The 24,634-nt window shown below is 38.8% G+C and overlaps 1 protein-coding gene across 2 annotated transcripts in view; it reads right to left on the reverse strand.

The window, feature by feature from the left end:
* Nucleotides 1-24,634, reverse strand: part of LOC126091863 (tenascin-X-like) — a 771,043-nt gene that overhangs the window by 474,284 nt on the left and 272,125 nt on the right. For both annotated transcript variants that reach the window (XM_049907142.1, XM_049907141.1), the window contains 2 exons: nt 14,247-14,413; nt 635-758 (listed from right to left, as the gene is read on the reverse strand). In XM_049907142.1, coding sequence (XP_049763099.1) covers nt 635-758; nt 14,247-14,413 — 291 coding nt within the window. The remainder of the gene's footprint in view (nt 1-634; nt 759-14,246; nt 14,414-24,634) is intronic.

Below are 24,634 nucleotides of genomic sequence, written 5' to 3' on the forward strand. Positions count from 1 at the left end.
CCTAGTCCACAGCGCCTCAAGCGAACAAATGTACAACTAAATGAAACTTTATAGCTCCCTTAATTCACCGACAGATAGTGCTTAGCTCTGCCTTTTGTCGTTGCAGAGTTTTAAATTCCTAAAGTTGTGGTATTCTTTTTGAATTACCCTGCATTCCTGCATTCCTGCATTCCTAAAGTTGTGGTATTCTTTTTGAATCACCCTGTATATATGAATGTTGTTGTTCTTTTGTACTGTCATGCACTGTTGATAACTAATTCATAAAAGAGTAATAAACACAGCCCTACTATGAGACTGTTTGTAGTATGCTATACTGTCAAAGCAAATCTTTCAATTTGTTTATAAGAGGTTCTAGAGTTGACACTGCATATTATACTTGTTACACATTTCTGTAAGAAATCACCGTTGTCACTAAATCTTCTTTTATAATATTGTTGTCACTTATATCTCTGGTTACAACATGTGGAGCATGAAAAATCACAATAATAATAATGGGTGTTTCAGAAGATGCACAGCTAGTTGAATTATTTAACCAGTATTCCTCTAAAATGTATTTTTAACAGCATGCTTGCAAGAAAACTGCATGATATGTTTAAACATTCATGTACAACTATAAGAGTAATAAATATGATACCTATATCCAGACACTCTCTAAGCATCAGAACCTGTGACTGTATTGTAAATAAGAACCACAGGTGCATATGTTCTTGATGAATTAAAGTTCGGAAAATTGATGTTTTCCACTGCATATGATGATGCTGTTAAAATAAAACAAAAGATCAAAGTTTTAGCCCTTGTAATCTATTCAAAAATTTGTAAATGCAGAGTGAGGTTTGGTTCTATTTGAAGACAATACTACTCCTAAACAGTAAATTGACCAAATATCATATCAGGTACCTTTCATAGTGGAAAAATATCACATTTATTTTCAAAATAGACCTCAATACTTTACTTCACACAACATACAAAATTTACATTGAAATATGAGTTACTGGCAGATAAGTGTAAAAAGCAATTTTTGAGCCAAAGTGTGTATAAGAATAATAATTTACATTTTGAAAGTTACACTTGATGATAAAACTGTAAGGGGAAGTTAATGAATGACATATTCATCAAACTAATGAATTATGATACACCTGTCTATGTAGCTGTGCCTTCTATCACGTGACTTCTGCGATTCAGGGAGGTGTGCCAGTACTGGATCAAACCCACATGATGAATTAATGTAGAGGGCCAGTGTACCAGCCAGCCTGGATGTGTTTTTTAGGTTGCTTTTCATGTCTGACTAGCTGAATACCGCACTGACTCAGTTATACGTTTGACAAACATTTAGAAACAGTTTCCCGTGTATTACACTACACACACAGACAGCTGGGGCACACAAATTGCTTCCTGTTTGATGTACAGAAAATCACTGAAGCAGAGAATTGAAAAGCACAACAGAAGAAAGGTCCAAACATATATGGGAAACAATAGACAGAGAAATAAATAATGAGCCACATTCCATAAAATGTAAGGGAGAGACACATGAAAGCAAATAAGGTAAAAGTAAACAACCGACACTAATGGGTGGGGACCTGAATGTAGAGCAAAACCATGAAAGTACTGTATTAACCTGTTGTGCAGGTGATGCACACTACAAAAGAGAGGTGTGCCCAGACAACCGAGGACTTTATTAGTGACACAGAGAATATACATCCTGCCAATACATCCTGAAAAGCAAATTAACAGCTGCTGAACGAATGCAGCTGAAAGAATGCCCTGATCTTTTGAGTATACAGTCTGCCACAGTAAGGAAACACTGCTGTAGGCAAAGTCTGTGTCTGCTACACTATATTGCTTTCTCGGTTGCGACTGGCTTGCGCTGCACTCTGACACTTGCTGCATGTTGATGCTGAACTCATGAATTGGAACTCAAACTTGCACACTTGCAGACTGCCTGGCAAGCTGTCAGGTGGTGTAGGCCATTTGGCAGAAGTATACTGGGTGCTTGAATAACATGGCCAGTGGAGGCAAACTAGTGCTGGCAACAGTGACACAGTGGCCACCTCATATATCATAGTAGTTGTCACAGGTAGGATGAACTGCGGTTGGTTTGTGGGTGCAGGAGGGCAACCCCTGATACTCTGTTGTGTGGCTGTGGTTGAACCATTTTGCCAGCAAAGGAACCATGTTCCTCTTTTTTACTACAAAGGAGATGGCAGAGCCATCATGGAAAAGTCAGTTGGCTGTCTGACAGATGACAGGCACAGATATGGTGGTGATGATTGATTAGACTGAAACGCATCAGGAAGTAGCCATCCTTGTGTTTCATTCTTCATTTTACTCAGCACACTTAATCCATCAATAAGATAGGTCTAATTAATCAATAAATTCCGATATATATACAAAAGAATTGTACCTGTATATCCATGGATGTGGGTGATAACTGTAGAGCATTTCCTTTAACTTCTCTTAATTCAGAAGAGCATGCAGAATTCATTATGATATTAGTGTGTATGTGTGTGTTGGAGGGGCGAGGGGCAGGGGGGGGGGGTGAAAACATGGCCCTTAAAGTTTTGTTCACCTTGGCCTCCCTTCAGTGGATGAGGCAGCTGAATGGACGCTTGCAGGATGGTAACACCAGCCAACTGAGTCCAGTGCGCGGCTGCCCACTGTTGCAGTCACCACAGCAGAGGGCGGCATGTGTCTTTGACAAAATTAGCTATGCCAGGAAAAGAATGAACTTGTGTTTTGAGTTCAGCAACTCACCCTCTCCTCGTCATCTGGCGAATACGAATACAGAGTTTTCTCCAAATGACAGATCATGTCTTGTGCGAAAACATTACAATATTGTGCAGTGACCATAGGGCGCCTCATCAAATGAGTCTTTTGTCTACTGCTGAAGAGCTGCTGATGCCTTGAATGTAAACAATAAGAAGACAAAGTTTTCTGTGAGATGCCATTTGATAGATTGGTACTCAGAATCTTTGTGAATGGTGAGGTGCTACAATGTGGCACCATAAGTTGTTGGAAAGAGAATTACAGATATGTTGCTGTTTGGAAACTTTAGTATTGGCGAAATGAAGTAGGCAATCTCAGACTGGCCAAAATAGCAGTTGGCAGGCTCACACCAAGAAGGATCAGGAGAGAAAAGTATCAGACAGTTCCTCACTGGGAGAAATGGTAAGCACTTCTTCACCAGAAGCCATAGGAAACGTTTCTTCACTGGAAGCCATAGTACATGGACTTGTTCGTTAGAGGTGCAGAGGCTGTGAGAGGAGAAGACAATTCTTGAACAGATGGGCCATGCCATGCTAGTGTGAAACCCCACCTGCAAGATCATCAAACCTTGCTTTGTGCAAATGATGTAAGTGCCACAGAAACAGCACATGAAATTCATAAAGGATGCTAGGTAGGTTGGTTCAGATTGATCAATGTCACTGTGTGTTGAATTTTCAGCATGATTTTACTCTTTCAATTTCTTCTGATGCACACACCTCCAATACTTCAGTTCCATGATTAGCAGCCCATTAACATAAAACTTTGTTTGTTTGGTCTATTTCACGAGAAATTTTCCAGTCCTTTCTGTGTTAAGACGTGTAATTAACCTTGGTTCATACATGTAACTGCACTCATTCTCCCATGATGAATATTCTATTAAACGTGAAAAGTAAGGAAGAATTCCATCTGTTAGTAAACACTTTCACATAGCAACTTAGCACCCAGTCTCATAATCATCAGCTTCAGGCAGAAAATTTCACTTGCTCAATATATAGTACACTCCTGGAAATTGAAATAAGAACACCGTGAATTCATTGTCCCAGGAAGGGGAAACTTTATTGACACATTCCTGGGGTCAGATACATCACATGATCACACTGACAGAACCACAGGCACATAGACACAGGCAACAGAGCATGCACAATGTCGGCACTAGTACAGTGTATATCCACCTTTCGCAGCAATGCAGGCTGCTATTCTCCCATGGAGACGATCGTAGAGATGCTGGATGTAGTCCTGTGGAACGACTTGCCATGCCATTTCCACCTGGCGCCTCAGTTGGACCAGCGTTCGTGCTGGACGTGCAGACTGCGTGAGACGACGCTTCATCCAGTCCCAAACATGCTCAATGGGGGACAGATCCGGAGATCATGCTGGCCAGGGTAGTTGACTTACACCTTCTAGAGCACGTTGGGTGGTACGGGATACATGCGGACGTGCATTGTCCTGTTGGAACAGCAAATTCCCTTGCCGGTCTAGGAATGGTAGAACGATGGGTTCGATGATGGTTTGGATGTACCGTGCACTATTCAGTGTCCCCTCGACGATCACCAGTGGTGTACGGCCAGTGTAGGAGATCGCTCCCCACACCATGATGCCGGGTGTTGGCCCTGTGTGCCTCAGTCGTATGCAGTCCTGATTGTGGCGCTCACCTGCACGGCGCCAAACACGCATACGACCATCATTGGCACCAAGGCAGAAGCGACTCTCATCGCTGAAGACGACACGTCTCCATTCGTCCCTCCATTCACGCCTGTCGCGACACCACTGGAGGCGGGCTGCACGATGTTGGGGCGTGAGCCGAAGACGGCCTAACGGTGTGCGGGACCGTAGCCCAGCTTCATGGAGACGGTTGCGAATGGTCCTCGCCGATACCCCAGGAGCAACAGTGTCCCTAATTTGCTGGGAAGTGGCGGTGCGGTCCCCTACGGCACTGTGTAGGATCCTACGGTCTTGGCGTGCATCCGTGCGTCGCTGCGGTCCGGTCCCAGGTCGACGGGCACGTGCACCTTCCGCCGACCACTGGCGACAACATCGATGTACTGTGGAGACCTCACGCCCCACGTGTTGAGCAATTCGGCGGTACGTCCACCCGGCCTCCCGCATGCCCACTATACGCCCTCGCTCAAAGTCCGTCAACTGCACATACGATTCACGTCCACGCTGTCGCGGCATGCTACCAGTGTTAAAGACTGCGATGGAGCTCCGTATGCCACGGCAAACTGGCTGACACTGACGGCTGCGGTGCACAAATGCTGCGCAGCTAGCGCCATTCGACGACCAACTCCGCGGTTCCTGGTGTGTCCGCTGTGCCGTGCGTGTGATCATTGCTTGTACAGCCTTCTCGCAGTGTCCGGAGCAAGTATGGTGGGTCTGACACACCGGTGTCAATGTGTTCTTTTTTCCATTTCCAGGAGTGTATTTTTCACAAGCACTTTCATACTTTTACTGAGCTTTTACACATTTTTTCATCAAGTTGTCCAAGCCTTCAACAGGTCCAAGTGGCAGTTAGTGAGGAAATGCATTGCTATCAATTCCCTTGGAGATGGTTCTCCTCCACCACAGTACATTAGAGAAAATACGCTACTTTGATACACTTACTTTTACTTCCAACTTAAGACTAAGAAAATTGTTTCACACTAATGGTAAACGATAGTCATTACATCATAAATAAATACATTAAATAGTTCTCATAACATTACAATAATTAGCACCAAATTTGACTAAAGTGTGATAGGTGCGGAGTGGAAAAAATTTTAAATCAAGTGCACATTACACTACAAAACATTACTCTATGTCATAACTGTCTGAAGCTAGGTAAATTTGAAAGACTTTTGTTTCTTTCCCACTTGCAACATATCTATCACCTTAGTGTCTAAAATATGTACATTATCTCTAGTAAAAATTCAATATGTGCAGTGGCATAGATGTAATAATCATTACATTATGAAAAAAACAAATGAATGGAGTCACCATAACATAACTTCATTACTACTCTTCTCAAAATTAAGGGGATGGAAGTTGTATCAAATCCTTGCCCTACTTCTCCACTCAACTGTTAGTACTATTCTCATTCAAACAGAAAATTAAATCCTCACAAAATGTTACCAAATAAATGACCTGCCAGAATGTTCACATCAGTCTAGCACCATAGTTGTCCATTAATCAGCAAAATTACCTTTCTTCATCCCAGTATTACCACTTTAAGCTCATAATTCGTCAGAACACAAATAACAGTTTTCTGATAACCTATAGGTCTGATAATGCAGCATTATATGACTTGTACTTACTAAAATATTGCTCTTTCTGTCAAGCTCTCATTCCTAGCTGCAGTGTTATGAATTGCACAATATACACAGTACCCAATGTTGCCTAGTTCACAATTAGATCATCATTACAGTTACACCACATTTCTTGGTATACAGTTATCTTTTTCATTACTCAATCTTGTCTGTCAGCTCCATTATTTTACTTACATTTCTTTCCTTGTTAGCTAGTGGAGTGCATTCTCAAAAAGTATCCCTACTGCAGAGACAGGCTCCCTAACCATTAAGACCCTAACATTATTCATTATTTTATTATTTCATTATTGCTTTATTACCTAACAAATATAAACACCTCCTCTGTTTATCTAATTCAAAATTGATTCTACTGAAAAACACTCCACAATAACAGACACTTATGCTAAGGCTAACTTAACTCTCATTACTGATCAGACAAAATTATCACTTAGAAAAACTATTATTTGCTTCACATTCTAGGCACAAGGGCAATATACATACAAATCTCGCTTATTCTTTCCACACTTTACTCCAGACAACAATGTTTAAAGTTGTAATTCCTTTATGTTAGACAAGGCTGTACCATTGCACACTTCTATAGGTAGATAGTTATCTCAACATACTGATTGCACTGAATGCAAAACACTTCTATTATACGCCAATTAATATTAAGATCTTGTATTTAAGTTGGTTTTTTACTGCATATTGCCAGTGCTGCTACACCCATCAGCTGATTACTTCAGATTTTAATTATGCTCCACATATGCTGAAACCTTTCATTTTCTGTTTAACTTACCTCTTTGACAGAAAGTCTTTAACGATTGTACCAATTAACTTTCTTCTATCCTCTTATGGTTCCATTACTTATAACTAACACAATGTAATATAAAGAGATAACATTAGAGAAACCTTTTCTAAGATATTCTTGTACTAAAGATTCCTATTGAACAAAATCAAATGAAACTAGAAGATAAAGATAAAATATTTTTGATCGCTTATAAACTACAGATAGGATAGGAAAAGAGTCTGACTGCCTCAGGAAACATGAAAAATGAGACATGCAGCTGGGTTAAGCATTATCACCACATAATGAATCCAACACAGAATGTTGAATCCCCTACTTGCTATTTGCACTAGAAATTAGTCCCAAATATTACATCACTGCTGAGATTTTGAATCACCAAGAAATTGCACTTCCACCAGCCGTCCAACCAATTCCACAGTTAATAGAACCTCTTGTTTCACACTCTTTCATAGCTTACTGGCAGCACTAATCATTTTTATTCCAGAAACATACATTACTACTACATCCTCTGTCTTCTTAACAGATTAAAAAATGCCTGTGAAATGCCATTCAAATCACTACCACTGTCCAGTAAACACTTAACAGGTATACCCTGCACACTTGCTGTTATTACAGGGTGACCAACTTCCTGTTTACTTACCATGTGATCTTGTTCATACAACAAATCCTCACTAATCTTTTCCCTGGAAAATGTTTGATGTCTATCCTTTTCTCACAAGCCTCATAATGAAACTTAATTCTCAATTTTGAAGATGTCACATCTCAAGCTTCACTGTTTCTGAGGCTTTTACAGTCATTGTGGAAGAATTTTCTACACAAAAATCCACACACCAAAATGATTTCCATGCTTGTGACTGGCTTTTTTGAACTTTACACAAGAATTACATTACAGTCACAGAGGTGAGTTAGTGGTTCAGCAATAGTGTGTGTGTGTGTGTGTGTGTGTGTGTGTGTGTGTGTGTGTGTGTGTGTGTGTGTGTGCACAATTCTTGATTACAGTTGCTGGAATTCCACCAATGCTAACTGAAAAAGAAGTTTTTTTAACATTCTGAGTTTTTTTAAACATTGTCTTCAGACTGTAGTAATGAAATCTTGACTATTTGCACACCTGATTTTTATAGTTTACTGGGTGATAATTTATGTTTTGGTTATTTTAACCAATTGTCAGTTATGCTTGAAAAGGAAAGTGCTCACTACCGTTCAGGCTTAGTTAGCATTTCAATTTTGTGTTTCATTTCTGTGTTTATGTGCATTGCATTGTTGTTGGATTTGTCAATGTACTAATCATAGTACACCCTTTTAGCTTTTATTATCACACTTCTTAAGATACATATACAGATTTATAGTATTTGAATAATTAGGGGGTGTCATTACTTTGCTTACGTAACTTAAAAGAGTATTCTTTTATTTCTACAGGAGGTTGTTACAGCTGGTGTGCTTAAGTTCATATGTTCCTTACTGTTATTTAAGCTTACTGTTTTTTGTGTAAAAGCCTCTTCTAAATGACTTGTGTCATAAATATGTCAATTTCTTGGTCGACATCATTGACTTTATACATCTCTGTTAACTTTTCTTTACTTAGGAGGCCATTTACTTTGTCCAAGTTACACAAAGATGGCACACGTAGGTCAGTGCAGTGCTGCATCAGTCTCAATAGAAAAACAATTTTACAATAACTCGTCGTGTAAAAAATGTAAAAAATGTGAGATGAAGGGCATCCCGTGTGTGATGTGCAACTTCTGGTTACATGAGAGGTGTGTGAACGTAAACCTGAAGTTCATAAATGAGAATATTTGTTGGACCTATGGTCATTGTGCGTGTGACTAACATGAAGATCTTAACAAAGTGGTACACACAAAAAACGAAATTATCGAGCTATTAAATAGTGTTATGGAAACTATCAAGAAAGAAATAGAGTTCCTGAAACAAGAAAACAAAAAAAAAAAAAACTCTTAAGTGTAAAATGTTTGTGGTCTAGTGAAAGCAGTGAAACAGTGGCAGAAAATAGCCAGAAAAAAACAGCCTTGTTGACATTGTTAAATGTTATTTGCAATCAAAAAAGTGTTATTTATGATGAAACAAATGTAACATGTACTTTAAACACAGAATATGTCAAAACTACAAATAAATTTATGTGGACTGCAGTAAATTCCAAAAACGGAATGTGAAACCATCAAGAAAGTGAAAAACAAAGCACTAGACAGGGTGCACCAGTTACATTGAGTACGTTTTCAGCACTAGACTTAGCCAGTGAAACAACAAATAGTGTAAGCAAAAGTAAATATAACAAATCCTCCAATAAAGGTCAAAACAGAAAAATTGTAATGCCTGGAAGCGCAAAAAGTTATTACTGTAATTGTTGTTGTTGTTGTGGTCTTCAGCCCTGAGACTGGTTTGATGCAGCTCTCCATCCTACTCTATCCTGTGCAAGCTTCTTCATCTGCCAGTACTTACTGCAACCTACATCCTGCTTACCAAAATGATTATCAGACACACTGTCACTTTCTCTATGCTTTAGATTTTGTACCTCTTCCATTTTCCTCTATTTCAGCTAATTATTACCAGTTTTTCATCTACTACTACTGCACACTTTGTTTCTACCTCAGTTTCTGAATCATTTTTAATATGATCGATTTGGTTCTCAAGTTTAACCATATTTTCAGCATATTGTTTCTCGGAAACCTCCACCTTCGTACAACTGTCATCACAAAGTTTCTTTCTCTCTTCTGCAATTTATGACTCAATGTCAGCATGAGTGTAAAGTGTGCCTTGCAGAGCACTTTCTTACACTACATTGGCATCTCCCTTCCATAGACCAAGGCCCACACATTGGTAAAACACATTGCTCTGTTTGCTATATTTTGCCTCAATTTTTGCATTATCACAGTTCCTAGACATTTAAAGTTACTCCCAATTTCAATATCCTGTCCTTTAATAATGTCCATCCCTATTTTGTCTCCTCTGGTTAGCACTATAATCTTGTTTTTCTTCATATGGCATTTCATTCCACATTTCTCAATTTTTTTAATTCAAGATACCTATTTCTTCTTGTACATCCTTACTGTTGGTTTCCCACACCACAATATCTTGGCAAATAGCAATAACATTACCATCCTTCCTCTATGAGATTCTTTTCTCTTTCACGATTTCATCCATTACCATTACAAATTATAACAGTAACACCGAACATCCTTGTCTTAATCAAATAAAATTCCTAATTCAATCAGTACTTCTAACTTTGGTCTGGACAGGGCTAAAACTTAAGTCATACACTGCTTGAAGAATCTCAATTGTTTTTTTCCCACTCTCTTTCTCTCCAGCTCTCCAAGGTTTGCCATACCTTTACTCTGGGGACATTATTGCAAACCTTCACTAAGTCCAGAAAAGTTATCAGCAGATCTTTCCCATACTCCCAATACCTTTCCATCAACTGCATCATACTAAATATAGGGTCTAGCATGTCAAAAGCCATACTGCTCCTTTTCTAACTGACCTTCCACATTTTCCCTCAGTCTTCTTTCCAGTGTCCTCTCCCTTATTTTTGCTACTTGTGATACAAGCGTGATCACTCAAATGTTATCACATACTTTTCTGTCTCCCTTCTTGAGTGCTGAAATTATTATTCACTTCCCCCATTTTTCAGGCACACATTCTGAGTCCATCTACATCTTAGCATTCTATATAGCCACTGCATCCCAGTAGATCTAGCTGCGTTTTTTGTCTCCACACTTATTTCATCTATCCCAGGTGCCTTTCCTGTTTTCATTCTTCTAACTGCTAGTTCTACTTATAACATTGCAATATATTTCTATTCTTCCAGGTATAGGTCCGCCTGTCATATTTCTGTTCCTTTTTCATTGCTGTTTTTCACATTTAGTAGTCTGTTAAATTATTCTTTCCATTTTTTCGTTATCTCCCCTGGTTGCATTTTTAGCTCTCCATTTTCCCCTTTCGCCAGCTCTGTGCAAGTTCTTTCCTTCCTCTTCCTCCTTGCAATTCCATACAGCATCCATTCACCACCAGTAACATAATTTAATTGCTGAACGGTTCAAAGAAAACTTGAATCTCATTACAACACTCATACAGCTATAATTGATGGAGTCTTCTATCTACCCTTGATCTGTTGGCAAAATAAATGTTCAAAGCCGGTGGAAGACAGAAAACATCTGAAATTGTGCTAAATGCTTTCTCTGAGAATTACTTTGAACAATTAGTTCATGAGCTCACACGAATTGTAAATGGTTGTGAAAACACACTTGACCTCTTAGCTACAAATAATCCTGATCTAATAGAGAGTGTCATGATGGATACAGGGATTAGTGAACACAAGGTCATTGTACTGAGGCTTAAAACCACATCAACCAAAACCACTAAAATAAATGCAAAATATATCTATTTAAAACAGCAGATAAAAATTCACTTGATGCCTTCCTAAGAGAGAGTCTCCATTCCTTTCAAGCTAATTATGAAAGTGTAGACCAGATAAGGCTCAAATTCAAAGATACAGTATCAACAGCAATAGATAGATTCATACCATATAAGTTAATAAGAGACAGGATTGATCCACCGTGGTACACAAAACATGTCAGAACACTGTTGCAGAAGCGACAAAAAAAGCGTGCCAAATTCAGAAGAACACAAAATCCCCAAGACTGGCTAAGCTTCATGAAAGCTCAAAATTTAGTGCAGACGTCAATGTGAGATGCTTTTAATAGTTTCCACAGTGAAACATTGTCTAAAAATATGGCAGAAAACCCAAAGAAATTCTAGTCGTATTTAAAGTACACCAGTGGCAAAAAACTGTCAATACTGTCACTGCGCAATAGCGATGGAAATGTTATCAATGATGGTGCCACTAAAGCGGAGTTACTAAATACAGTTTTCCAAAATTTCTTAATGAAAGAAGACAAAGTAAATATTCCAGAATTCGAAACCAGAACAGCTGTTAGCATGAGTGACATAAAATTAGATATCTCAGGTGTTGCAAAACAACTCAAATCACTTAAGAAAGGCAAGTCTTCCGGTCCAGTTGGTACACCAATCAGGTTCCTTTCAGAGCATGCAGACACAATAGCAATCATATACAACCACTTACTTGACGAAAGGTCTGTTTCTAATGACTGGAATGTAGCACAGGTCACACCAATATTCAAGAAAGGAAATAGAAGTAACCCATTGAATTACAGACCCATACCACTGACCTCAACTTGCAGTAGGATTTTGGAGCATATACTGTACTCAAACATTATGAATCACCTTGAAGAAAATGACTTATTGATACATAACCAACACGGATTCAGAAAATATCATTCTTGTGCAACACAGCTAGCTCTTTATTCCCATGAAGTAATGAGTGCTGTCGACAAGGGATCTCAGATTGATTCCATATTCCTAGATTTCCAGAAGGCTTTTGATACTGTTCCTCAAAAGCGACTATTAATCAAATTGCATGCATATGGAGTATCATCTCAGTTGTGTGACTGGCTTTGTGAGTGGAGTAAATCATCAAGTAGAACAGAAGTGATATCTGGCATTCCACAAGGTAGTGTCATAGGCCCTCTGCTGTTCTTGATTTACATAAATGATCTAGGTAATAATCTGAGCAGCCCCCTTAGATTGTTTGCAGATGATGCTGTAATTCACCATCCAGTAAAATCATTAGACGATTAATTCCAATTACAAAATGATCTAGAGAGAATTTTTGTATGGTGCAAAAAGTGGCAATTGGAACTAAACAAAGAAAAGTGTGAGGTCATCCACATGGGTACTAAAATAAATCCAATAAATTTTGGGTATACGATAAATCGCATAAATGTAAGGGCTGTCAATTCGACTAAATACCTAGGAATTACAATTACAAGCAACTTAAATTGGAAAGACTGCACTTTGTTGGCAGAACACTTAGAAGATGCAACAAACCCACTAAAGAGACATCCTATATTAATTACACTTGTCCGTCCTCTGCTGGAACATTACTGTGCAGTATGGGATCCTTACCAGGAGGGATTGACGGGGGACATCGAGAAAGTGCAAAGAAGGGCAACTCGTTTCATGTTATCGCACAATACGGGTGAGTGTGTCACTGATTTCATACACGAGCTGGAGTGGCAGTCACTGAAACAAAGGCAGTTTTCTTTGCAGCATGATCTATTTACGAAATTTCAATCACCAACTTTCTCTTCCGAACGCGAAAATATTTTGTTGACACCCACCTCAAAAGGGAGAAATGATCATCATAATAAAATAAGAGAAATCAGAGCTCAAACAGAAAGATTTAGGTGTCCCTTTTTCGCATGCACCATTCGAGAGTGGAATGGTAGAGAAGTAGTATGAAAATGGTTTGACGAATCCTCTGCCAGTCATTTAAGTGTGAACTGCAGAGTAACCATGTAGATGTAGACATAGACATTCCATCTCTCATGTAAAGCCATCCAAGCTTTTCCTCCTGTCTCTCATACCACTTTCTTACATTTGTTTTTACTTTCCAGGTATTTCCTTTTATTTTCTTCTTTTTTATCTCTGTTCTGTTCATACCATGCTTTCTTTTTCTATTTTGCTTTTTCCATCACCTGCTTACTCCTACATGGTGTCTCCTTGTCCATCAAAACTTCCACAATCAGTACTTGCAATTTTAAGCTTAAGTAACTGCCTGAATTTTTCTTGGGCCTTTATTGATTCCATTTACCCATCCTCATTTTAGTCACCACTACTGGACTGTTCCCATACAAAGCTTCTCCCGGGAAATCAGTTACATCCATCAGGTGTCTACGATTTTGCTTTTCCACCAGAAAGAAGTCAATGGCCACTTTCATCCCTTTCTCTCCCAACCCATAGTATTTTTATGTTTTGGCTATTTTCCTTCCTGATACAACAAATTTCTTCGGCAAAAATCAGTCAACTTCTCTCCTTCCTCTTTTTCCCACACCCATACAGACCAATTCAATTATTTCATCCTTCCCCATTCTTTCCAACCTCTGCATTTAAGTCACCCATCAATATCACTTCTGCATTTGCAATTTCATTTTCTGATTTTTCTAGGAATTACCTGATATTCTGCTCTTTATTTCCTGCCTCTGATGCATATACTTGAGGTCCTTCACTCCATTAATTGCCCTCAGCCGAATCTTCATTATCCTGTCATTTGTGTATTCTACTGGTTTCACACTTGTTAAATTATGTTGATTTAATATAGTTGCAAAAGACATTCTTGCACTGGCTGTTTGATATGCAGAAATGATAATGTGGTGCTATTCAGACTTACAAACTAGTACGTATGAGATTAATGTCACAAAGCCACTGAACACCAGTGACATTTGTCTTCTTCAAACTTGGATTAAGATATACCTACTTACAAGTATAACAAATGCAATAAAACTATGAGAAAAAATTTCACTCACCATAAATGAAAGATGTGTGGTTAGTGTAGTTTCTGAGTACTGATAAGGTGAAGATACTTTTAAATATCCATTGTAGGTAACAGAGTAGCATCCCAGTCCTCTCAATTGAGGAAAAATATCTATAGAAAGTCCATCGCGAGAATGTTTGTTGGTAAAATATGGCAAACCTGCAATAAAATAATAATGCGTGTATGACATACTTCTCCCTCTCTCTCTCTCTCTCTCTCTCTCTCTCTCTCTGCCTCCCCGCCAACTGCTTGCTACAAATATAATACCATACATACAGAGTAATAGCGAATAGCATTATAATTAGTTTACAGTATCCACATGGCATAGCTGAGTTATCTTCACATATCAACTATTGACCAAATAGAATATAAAAGAAAACTCAACAAAGATGGGTAAGCACACACCTGGAGATTAACAAGAATATAAAACCACAGATAGTAAATCACATTACATAGACACATGTTATTATCTCCTACAAAATAAAAATGAGCCTTGTATATTAGAGGATCTTAGTCACACAATAAAAGAGGTGCACTTGTTGGAAGAGACACCTTGAAATTCACAAGGCTTCACAGCAAACAGTTTTGGTATGCGTCACAGAAACTGCAGGAAAACAGTGAGTGGGCCACCTCTCCTTCTTCTTTCTTCTGACAGTCACAGAAAGGGTTATCTGTAATGTCTATTTGACATAAGTTGGAGGGAATTAAACCACGTTTCCTTCATGTTCGGTTAAACATTGCTATCAGCTTTCTGCTTGCCTAATATTATTACAATTTCAGGGGGGGGGGGGAGGGGGGGGGATTGCTTCTAATTATTTGTGGGATTGACATTTATGACAAATGGAAAGCCACCAATCCTCTGTTCATCCTTCCTTGGCCAGTTTCTGTATCCATGACTTGCAATCAGATGATGGTATTCTGATGTTAATCACGGGAGCAGAAATATTGCCCTTCTTCATCAACTGGTTTCCTGTATCATTGTAAACTAATCATACATGAGCTGGGGCCCATAAAAAGGAGATTTTCATACCTTCATGTTCATTTTGCAATTATTCTTGTATAATTTCCACTATTTGAATATTCGTTTTTCTGTTCCACTTTCCAATACTCTTTTTTAAGTCTGATTCTCACTGCATACATTTTTCAAATTATTTGATTTGTAGTTCAGAAAAAAATATCAAGTTTTCAAGCAAAACACTTTCAGGCACAATAAAAAATGTCACTGTATTTTATGTAAATAACTGGGATAAACTGAAATATACTCACGATAGCTCTAGTGTACAAAAACAAGCACTTTTCTGGAAAACAGATTTCTTTTAATAACCCCATATACACTCATGTTTGGGTATAGAGTTCTAAATTGTGTGTTGGAAGTTTAAAACTCTCTCTGTGATGAGTGCTGAAATTCTACTTCAAATGGAAGGTTTAAAGTAAATGTTGTTTTTTATACATGAAAAGCCTTACCCAATACATGTAACGGGAAGGACAAGATACTCTCTGTTTGGTGATAGGCACATACCTAATTAATTTCTTTCATGTTACTAGGAGCATTTGTTGAATTCTGCCAGAAGATTATGCCACAATGAATAACTGACTCCAAGTAGCAGTGATATTTTATTAGCAGTGATAATTTATCTTTCTGGGGTCCATGTTTGTTGCACCTGACAAAATACAGATTGCAAGTGCTATGAGTATCTTCCAATTTAAATTTTTGTCAATAATTATGGCTGCAAACTTTACATGGTTTTCTTCTGTGATATCCTAATCACCGAAAATTATTTTTATGCCTGTCCACGGTAATATCGAGTTTGTAGCAAAATCCATACATATTATAAAAAATGTATGTATGTGCATATGTTCCAAATCTCCTCCTACACCACTGGACCAATTTTGACAAAACTTGGTAAGCATTTCCCTCACTGTCAAGCAACACTTGTTGTCAGAATAAGAGACACCTATCCATCATAGTTCAGGAGATGTAACATCATAAACAATCAGATCCGAATCATGCATGACATTTAAATTTGTGACTTTTGTGCTGCTAACTCTATTTGCAACGAATCTGATGAGTCTGACACAGAGCATCCACATAGGCCACTAAACGCACCTGAAAAATTATATTTAGGAATCATAGTTCAGGAGCTATGATCTTATAAACACTGAGATGTGTGAAAAATTACCACATTATCCATGACCTTTAAATTTATTACTCTGTTGCTACCAACTCTATTTGCAGTGCATCTTGCAGACAGTATATGCCACTGAATGTACCTACAAAATTATATCATTTTATGACACCTAGATCAGCAGACACAACATCATAAACACAGAGATGCGTGACAAAATGCCATATTATGAAGTTTGAATATATTTTATTCTTTACTACTAAGGCAACTCCTACAATTGCGTCAACTTAAGGAAGTCCCTGACACCTGGCAGCACTTTTGACAGCTTTCAACTGCAAAGAATGAATGTCTATAGGTGAAAAAAATAACCATCTGTAGAGCTGTGAAGAGGCATTGCTGTTGAGACATTTACTAAATCCCACTGCAGACATGAGAAGCAGCTGTGCCAAGCACATAGAAACTGTTTCATCATTTCAAAGCTGCTTTCACGAATATATGGAAATGAAATTTTTTTGATGCTTGATATACTGTTTAATTTAGACTTCCAACAAATTACATTCATTCAGCTTCAGAATGTGTGTCGTCCCATGCTAACACCACTGCATGCCAGGAGTGGCACATTGTCAAAAAAGAGTACATGTTCTGCTTTTCTTGTAGGCAGATTATGTTGTTGTATGGATGACAAGTGCATCACAGTGAGTTGAGTTACAGAAATGATAATGTACTCCAAAGTCTGCAGGACAGTACAATTCTTGTGGGGAAAGTGTCAAAACCACGCACAGGTCCACCATAACATTCTGGCAGTATATGTACCAAATGCAATGTAAAATTAAGCTGCAGTGAAATGGTACCAACATTTTGACCAAATCCTCACAGACATTAGTGATGTTGATTGGAAAGAATGTCCATCAATATCAGTCACAACAACAATCAAGGAACTGATTGACTGCAGCTGAAGAATGAGTCCCATGGAAATTGCTCAGGAGATGTGTATCTCATCAGGCAGCTTACATTCAACAGGCTGCGATTGTCTGCAATACTGGAAATTGTGCTTGCACTGGATTCCATGATCCCTGGCATTTGGATACACAGGTGCAAGTTTTATGGTGACATTGGACTTCTTGAACATTAATCCATGAAGGCAATGATTTCCTGAGCTGTATCATTATGGGTGATAATGCATGGATCCATCATTTCACACCTGCAACAAACAGAGCATCTGCAGAATGGTGAGACAGCTCTTTGCCTTCACTGCAGAAAGCAAAGTTGTCCATCAACAGGGAAGCTTGCAGATGCCATATTCTTCAAATGTGAAGAAGTTGTAAACCCAGAGATTATGGCAAAGGACACAACTATTAATGCCAGTTCATCCTGTGCAACACTAATGTAAATGCATAATACCATAAAGAACAGATGCATGGAAAATTAATTAAGTAACAGCAATGCTCCCCTGGGCAAGGTGAAAGAATGTCAAGGGTGTGGGTGGAGAGAGATCTTGCAACAATTTTGACATTCACATTGCAACTATCAAATGGCTTGTGACAAAGAAGCAAATTTCTATTATGGAGGAATTTAACAATTGGTAGATTGCTCCAACCATTGTTTACAGATACTTGGTGACTGTGTATGTGAGTCACTTTATAGTGTACTATAGCATTCAATAAAAGTTTTTGGCCTGTCATCATAATGAGTAACATACTTTTTGAACTCCCCCTGGATATAAAGGGACAAATGGCCTTGCTGCAGTGGTAACACCGGTTCCATCAGATCACTGAAGTTAAGCACTGTCGGGCTAGGCTAGCACTTGGATGTGTGATCATCTGGTCTGCCTTCTGAGGCAAAGTGAGGAGCTCCTTGATTGAGAAGTAGCGGCTCTGGTCTCGTAAACTGACGTATGGCCAGGAGAGCAGTGTGTGCTGACCAGATGTCGCTTCATATCTGCATCCAGTGACGCCTGTGGGCTGAGGATCACACAGCAACCAGTCGGTACCGTTGGCCCTTCCAAGGCCTGTTTGGACGGAGTTTAGTTTAGTTTTGGATATAAAGGGTGTCCACATGAAATCTCCACAATTTAAAAATGCGACTGTTTTTTGTTTAAAAAAAATGCAAAACCAACAGACCTGTGCAACAAAGACACTTTCAGTTTGCAGCATTATAAATCAATTCAAAATGTTTTGTGTAGCCCCACACCCCTCCACCAAAGATAATTATCAGTAATGACTACACCGCAAGAGAGAGCAGAACCAAAACTATCTAGCAACAACCTTCCACACATGTAGACTGTTATTTGGTGGCGCATTTGCATCTGGGTTCAGAAAACCTCTACATTTTTCATGTTTCAGGGACATGTCAGAGATTCTCGGAAGGTGAGTGTATGGTGTGCACTGATGGGAGACAGCACTGTTGAACATTTTACTTCACTGAGCAAACAGTAACTGGAGCTATTTATCTGTACATGCTTGAACAATCTCCTGTACCTCCACTTCTTACCCTTCAACCAAATGTGACCTTCCAGCAGAATGGTACACCACTTCACTGGAGATTACATGTTCATGACTTTCTGCACTGAACATCCACAGTGACAGATACAATATGATTGGACCAACCACATGAATACTGTGATCTCTGGAAGTAATCCCTTAGGGTTTCATCCTGTGGGTTTATGTGAAAGACACTGCACTCCCCTCATCAGTATGTTGCCTTGGATATCTCTGTAGAAGATTTGAAGATGTAAGATCCTCCACCATCCAGACATGCTTGTACACGCATGGGATGAGATTAAGTACAGGATAGACATTTTACAGGTAACAAAATTAGTCCATGAAGAAATGTATTGATTTTTTGCACAAAACCTCTTGAGTTACTTTACATGAACACCAAACCACAAGTATCTATGTCCTAATTTTTGTATTCATTGAATCTGAAAATCAGTGAGATTTTGTGTGAAAACCCTGTATTATTTTTCATTGTTCTAAAAATTCATTACAATATTAATGCATCGAATGAGAACAGTACAGAAATATCTCCCCACAATATGTGGTTGTGGGCTAAACTTGTCACTCTCAGCAGTGTGGCTATGGTTAGCTCCTAGCAATATATACGAAGTCTTGTTGCACCAGTGTACCGCCATTCAATATGGAACATTCGAAGTTGGTAATTATTATAAAGAGTAACAATTCATTAAATATGTTATATAAAGAAATATTTACATTATATGCTCATGCAGCAAAGACAGTTATTGTTGTTGTTGTGGTCTTCAGTCCTGAGACTGGTTTGATGCAGCTCTCCATGCTACTCTATCCTGTGCAAGCTTCTTCATCTCCCAGTACTTACTGCAACCCACCTCCTTCTGAATCTGCTTAGTGTATTCATCTCTTGGTCTCCCTCTATGATTTTTACTGTCCATGATGCCCTCCAATGCTAAATTTGTGATCCCTTGATGCCTCAGAACATGTCTTACTAACTGGTCCCTTCTTTTTGTCAAGTTGTGCCACATACTCCTCTTTTCCCCAATTGTATTCAATACTTCATCATTAGTTATGTGATCTACCCATCTAATCTTCAGCATTCTTCTGTAGCACCACATTTTGAAAGCTTCTATTCTTTTCTTGTCCAAACTATTTATCGTCCATGTTCCACTTCCATACATGGCTACACTCCATACAAATACTTTCAGAAACAACTTCCTGACACTTAAATCTATACTCGATGTAAACAAATTTCTCTTCTTCAGAAACGCTTTCCTTGCCATTGCCAGTCTACATTTTATATCATCTCTACTTCGATCATCATCAGTTATTTTGCTCCCCAAATAGCAAAACTCCTTTCCTACTTTAAGTGTCTCATTTCCTAATCTAATTCCCTCAGCATCACCCGACTTAATTCGACCACATTCCATTATCCTCGTTTTGCTTTTGTTGATGTTCATCTTATATCCTCCTTTCAAGACACTGTTCATTCCGTTCTACTGCTCTTTCAAGTCCTTTGCTGTCTCTGATAGAATTATAATGTCATCGGCAAACCTCAAAGACTTTTTTTCTTCTCTTTCTTTTGTTTCCTTTGCTTGCTCAATATACAGATTGAAAACATCAGGGAGAGGCTACAACCCTGTCTCACTCCCTTCCCACCCACTACTTCCCTTTCATGCCCCTGGACTCTTACAACTGCCATCTGATTTCTGTACAAATTGTAAATAGCCTTTTGCTCCCTGTATTTTACCCCTGCCACCTTTAGGATTTGAAAGAGAGACATTGTCAAAATCTTTCTCTAAGTCTACAAATGCTAGAAATGTAGGTTTGCCTTTCCTTAATCTTTCTTCTAAGATAAGTCGTAAGGTCAGTATTGCCTCACGTGTTCCAACATTTCTACGGAATCCAAATTGATCTTCCCCAAGGTCGGCTTCTACCAGTTTGTCCATTTGTCTGTAAAGAATTCGCATTAGTATTTTGCAGCTGTGACTTATTAAACTGATAGTTTAGTAATTTTCACATCTGTCAACACCTGCTTTCTTTGGGATTGGAATTATTACATTCTTGTTGAAGTCTGAGGGTATTTTGCCTGTCTCATACATCTTGTTCACCAGATGGTAGAGTTTTGTCAGGACTGGCTCTCCCAAGGCCATCAGTAGTTCTAATGGAATGTTGTCCACTCCCGGGGCCTTGTTTCGACTCAGGTCTTTCAGTGCTCTGTCAAACTCTTCACGCAGTATCATATCTCCCATTTCATCTTCATTGACACCCTCTTCCATTTCCATAATATTGTCCTCAAGTACATCGCCCTTGTATAGACCTTCTATATACTCCTTCCACCTTTCTGCTTTCCCTTCTTTGCTTAGAACTGGGTTTCCATCTGAACTCTTGATATTAATACAAGTGGTTCTCTTTTCTCCAAAGGTCTCTTTAACTTTCCTGTAGGCAGTATCTATCTTACCCCTTGTGAGATAAGCCTCTACATCCTTACATTTGTCCTCTAGCCATCCCTGCTTAGCCGATTTGCACTTCCTGTCGATCTCATTTTTGAGATGTCTGTATTCCTTTTTGCCTGCTTCATTTATTGCATTTTTATATTTTCTCCTTTCATCAGTTAACTTCAATATTTCTTCTGTTACCCAAGGAGTCCTCCTAGCCATCGTCTTTTTACCTTTTTGATCCTCTGCTGCGTTCACTATTTCATCCCTCAAAGCTACCCATTCGTCTTCTACTGTATTTCTTTCCCCCATTCCTGTCAATTGTTCCCTTATGCTCTCGCTGAAACTCTGTACAACCTCTGGTTTAGTCAGTTTATCTAGGTCCCATCTCCTTAAATTCCCATCTTTTTGCAGTTTCTTCAGTTTTAATCTACAGTTCATAACCAATAGATTGTGGTCAGAGTCCACATCTGCTCCTGGAAATGTCTTACAATTTAAAACCTGGTTCCTAAATCTCTGTCTTACCATTATATAATCTATCTGATACCTTCTGGTATCTCCAGGATTCTTCCATGTATACAACCTTCTTTCATGATTCTTGAACCAAGTGTTAGCTATCATTAAATTATGCTCTGTGCAAAATTCTACCAGGCGGCTTCCTCTTTCATTTCTTAGCCCTAATCCATATTCACCTACTATGTTTCCTTCTCTCCCTTTTCCTACTCTCGAATTCCAGTCACTCATGACTATTAAATTTTCACTACCTGAATAATTTCTTTTATCTCATCATACATTTCTTCAATTTCTTCATCATCTTCAGAGCTAGTTGGCATATAAACTTGTATTACTGTTGTAGGCGTGGGCTGCATGTCTATCTTCGCCACAATAATGCGTTAACTATGCTGTTTGTAGTAGCTTACCCGCACTCCTATTTTTTTATTCATTATTAAACCTACTCCTGCATTACCCCTATTTGATTTTGTGTTTATAACCCTGTGTTCACCTGACCAAAAGTCTTGTTCCTCCTGCCACCGAACTTCACTAATTCCCACTATATCTAACTGTAACCTTTCCATTTCCCTTTTTAAATTTTCTAATCTACCTGCCTGATTAAGGGATCTGACATTCCACGCTCCGATTCGAGGAACGCCAGTTTTCTTTTTCCTGATAATGACGTCCTCCTGAGTAGACTCCGCCCGGAGATCCGAATGGGGGACTATTTTACCTCTGGAATATTTTACCCAAGAGGATGCCATCATCATTTATCCATACAGTAAACCTGCATGCCCTCGGGAAAAATTACGGCCATAGTTTCTCCTTGCTTTCAGCCGTTCGCAGTACCAGGACAGCAAGTCCGTTTTGGTTTATGTTGCAAGGCCAGTCTGTCAATCATCCAGAATGTTGCCCCTGCAACTGCTGAAAAGGCTACTGCCCCTTTTCAGGAACCACACATTTGTCTGGCCTCTCAACAGATATCCGTCCGTTGTGGTTGCACCTACCGTACGGCCATCTGTATCGCTGAGGCACGCAAGCCTCCCCACCAACAGCAAGGTCCATGGTTAATGCGGAAGGGCAAAGACAGTAGTGCGACCAAAATTTCTCTCACAATACAGCTGCCCCCCCACTCCCTGCTCCCCTCCCCCCAAATTAAAACAAAATAAACCAATTACAGTATGCTATACCAGCATAAGTAACTTCATAATCCATAATTAACACCAAACAAATCAATTACAACATGCTACCATGTGTAGAAGTATGAAACCAGAATTTGGTTGCAATAATTACATATCTATTGTTTGAAACTGATAAATAATATTTTATTCGAAATAATCTCCATTGGTATTCGTACATTTCTCCCACCTCTCCGGCACACTATGAATGCCACGCCAAAAAAACAGTTCTTCTTTTGAAGCTAATCAGTCAGCAAGCCATTTTCGTACATTTTCATATGAACTGAGGCATTGTTTAGTGATAGCATATCCCAGTGATGCAAACAGATGATAATTGGACAGAGTCAAATGTGGAGAATAAGTCGCATGCCCTAATATTTCCCAACTGAACACCTCGATCATTCCCCTGACATGTTTTGCTGTTTGAGATGGGGCATTGTCATGGAGCAATATGACTTTGTGTTGCTTTTCTCCATATTTTGGTTGTTTTTCGAGTAATGTTGAGATTAAATCAATAAGTTGCTGTTGGTAGTGATCAATCAGTGTTAAAACTGTTTCACCAAGTTTTAGCAGCTCGTAATAGGTGACACCATTTTGATCCCACCAAACACAGAGCATTGTCTTATTTCCAAATTGATTTGCTCTTGCAGTGGATGTTGACACTTTGCCTGGATTCGCCCATGATTTACGATGCTCAAGTTTCTCAAAATATATCCATTTTTCATCATCTGTCACTATTCGAAGGAGAAACAACTTTCTTTTGTATCTGATGAGCAGGATTTCACAAGTGGTCTTTTGATTTGCTTGCTGTCTTTCATTCAGTTCATGTGGAAGCCATTTGCCAATTTCTGCACCTTTCTCCATAACTTTCAATCAAAGAGAAATGGTTTTCTGAGTCACATTCAATTGATCCATGAGTTCCTGTTGAATATCATCTTCATCCAATAAGGCCTGTGATTGGTTGTCTTCAAACTTTTTCAGAGGTTTTCCACACATCTCATTTCTCACGTGAAAATCAACACTTTTGAATTTTTTGAACCACTCGAAACACTGTGTTTTCCCAAGAGAATGTTCGCCGAAAGCTTTGACAAGAATTTGACGCATTTCTGCAGCATTTTTCTTTAAATGATAACAGAAAACCAATGCTGTCCACAAATCATAGTTCATAGGTACAAAACTCAACATGTTTACAAGTTTGAAACAGAGATCGATGTATGGAACTTGGGTTACTGTGTATTGATATTCATCATCAGCCATTACAGGAAGTAGATGGCACTGCAGATGCAGTCTAACAGACCTAACGCTGATGGTATCATCTATAGGAAAATTCTGCTTTCATACTTCTACACCTGGTATACTAGTGTAAGTTAAGTAATTCATTTCAGAATTATAATATGCTACTCAACTGACCTCAGCCTGCTCTACCATTAAACATATAATCTCACAGCAAGACATTAATGCATTTCTGCATTTGGATATTCACAATTTTTTTTAATGTTAATGAACAAATGCACACCATATGCCAAGAGTTCTGTTGCCTACTATGAGGAACACTCTCACTTCATATTTTATTACATTTTTATGATCCCATATTTCATAAAACTGACATAATACCTACAGTTATCAACAGTATTCATCCATTCTAGTCAGAAAAATTAAAAATTGATATAATCACTAA

This window comes from Schistocerca cancellata, chromosome 7 (assembly GCF_023864275.1).
Source record: "Schistocerca cancellata isolate TAMUIC-IGC-003103 chromosome 7, iqSchCanc2.1, whole genome shotgun sequence".
Lineage (NCBI taxonomy): Eukaryota > Metazoa > Arthropoda > Insecta > Orthoptera > Acrididae > Schistocerca > Schistocerca cancellata.